This window comes from Myotis brandtii, unplaced genomic scaffold (genome assembly GCF_000412655.1).
Source record: "Myotis brandtii unplaced genomic scaffold, ASM41265v1 scaffold4637, whole genome shotgun sequence".
In the NCBI taxonomy this organism is placed as follows: Eukaryota; Metazoa; Chordata; class Mammalia; order Chiroptera; family Vespertilionidae; genus Myotis; species Myotis brandtii.
This window is the reverse complement of record NW_005367729.1, coordinates 1-1001: the sequence shown is the minus strand read 5'-3', so window position 1 is coordinate 1001 and position 1001 is coordinate 1. Positions and strand designations below refer to the sequence as shown.

The 1001-nt window shown below is 58.3% G+C and overlaps 1 gene segment (V, D, J or C); it reads left to right on the top strand.

Annotated features, from left to right (window-relative positions):
* LOC102251152 overlaps positions 1 to 344 on the top strand; it is a gene marked incomplete at its 3' end in the record, with an annotated part of 1703 nt that extends 1359 nt beyond the window's left edge. Inside the window, 1 exon segment of the V gene segment in view lies at positions 310 to 344. Within this exon segment, the coding sequence occupies positions 310 to 344 (35 nt within the window).
* Positions 345 to 1001: the final 657 nt, after the last annotated feature.

Below are 1001 nucleotides of genomic sequence, written 5' to 3'. Positions count from 1 at the left end.
CCTTCCTGTCACCATGTCCCTGATGGTCTCTCTCTGGGTTGACAAGGAAAACATTGTAGGGATTCCTGTCCAATCACTGAGAGCAAAGTTCTCCACCCTCCACGCAGTGCTGAGTAGGGAACACGGAGTCCAGGTCCTAAACCTCACCTGAGGGTGATCAGCACCTCATTCTGCCCCAGGAGGAGCCCTTTGGGGGCAGTTAGCCAAATGCCTCTCACTGACATGGCTGCACATGGAGGTGTCCGGTCGGACCCTGCAGGCACTGCCCCTCCGTGAGCCTGGAAGCGCCCACCTCTCTGTGTTCCCCAGATGGAAGCAGGAAGCCCTGCTGGGCCCTGTTCCCGGTGAGTCTAAGAACCTGGTCCAGGGAGATGTCCCAGCACCAGTCCCGCTTCCCCTGGGGAACCACCTGCATCCTGAGAACCTGCTGAAGGGAGAGACATGGTCCCATCCACCTCTGCTGTGCCTCCAGCTCTGCAGACACCACCAGAACCTCACCTTCTGTCCTCTGCCGCCCACAATCTTACCCCATAAGGCCTCCACAGGATGTCCCGTGAGGCGGTGCTCTGCACTCTCCCTGCCCTGGTAGGTTTTGCCTTAAATGCACCCACACATCATCCACCCACGCCCATCTCCTTTTCCAGTCCCTCCCTGAGAGCAAGTTCTGGGAACACTCAGGCGGCCTCAGCCACCTTGCCAAGCCCACGTGCAGAGCCCTCCTGTAATGTCGGTCTGTGGGTGTCACTCTTGTGTCAGGTGGAGACACAGCTGAGCACTGAGCTCAGAGCACCTCCAACAGCTCACACTTGTACTGAGGGAGCATTCATGGGGCCCATGAGCTGCGGAGCATCGTGGTGGACAAGCCCATGGCCTCTGGGGTCAGAAGGCAGTCAGGGAAGGGCTGGAGCCTGGTCACCTATAATGTTGCCAATGTGTTGCTGACCAGAGCCCAGGTACACAGGGCATTCTGTGAATCCTAAAAGTACAAGGACAGCCCAGCC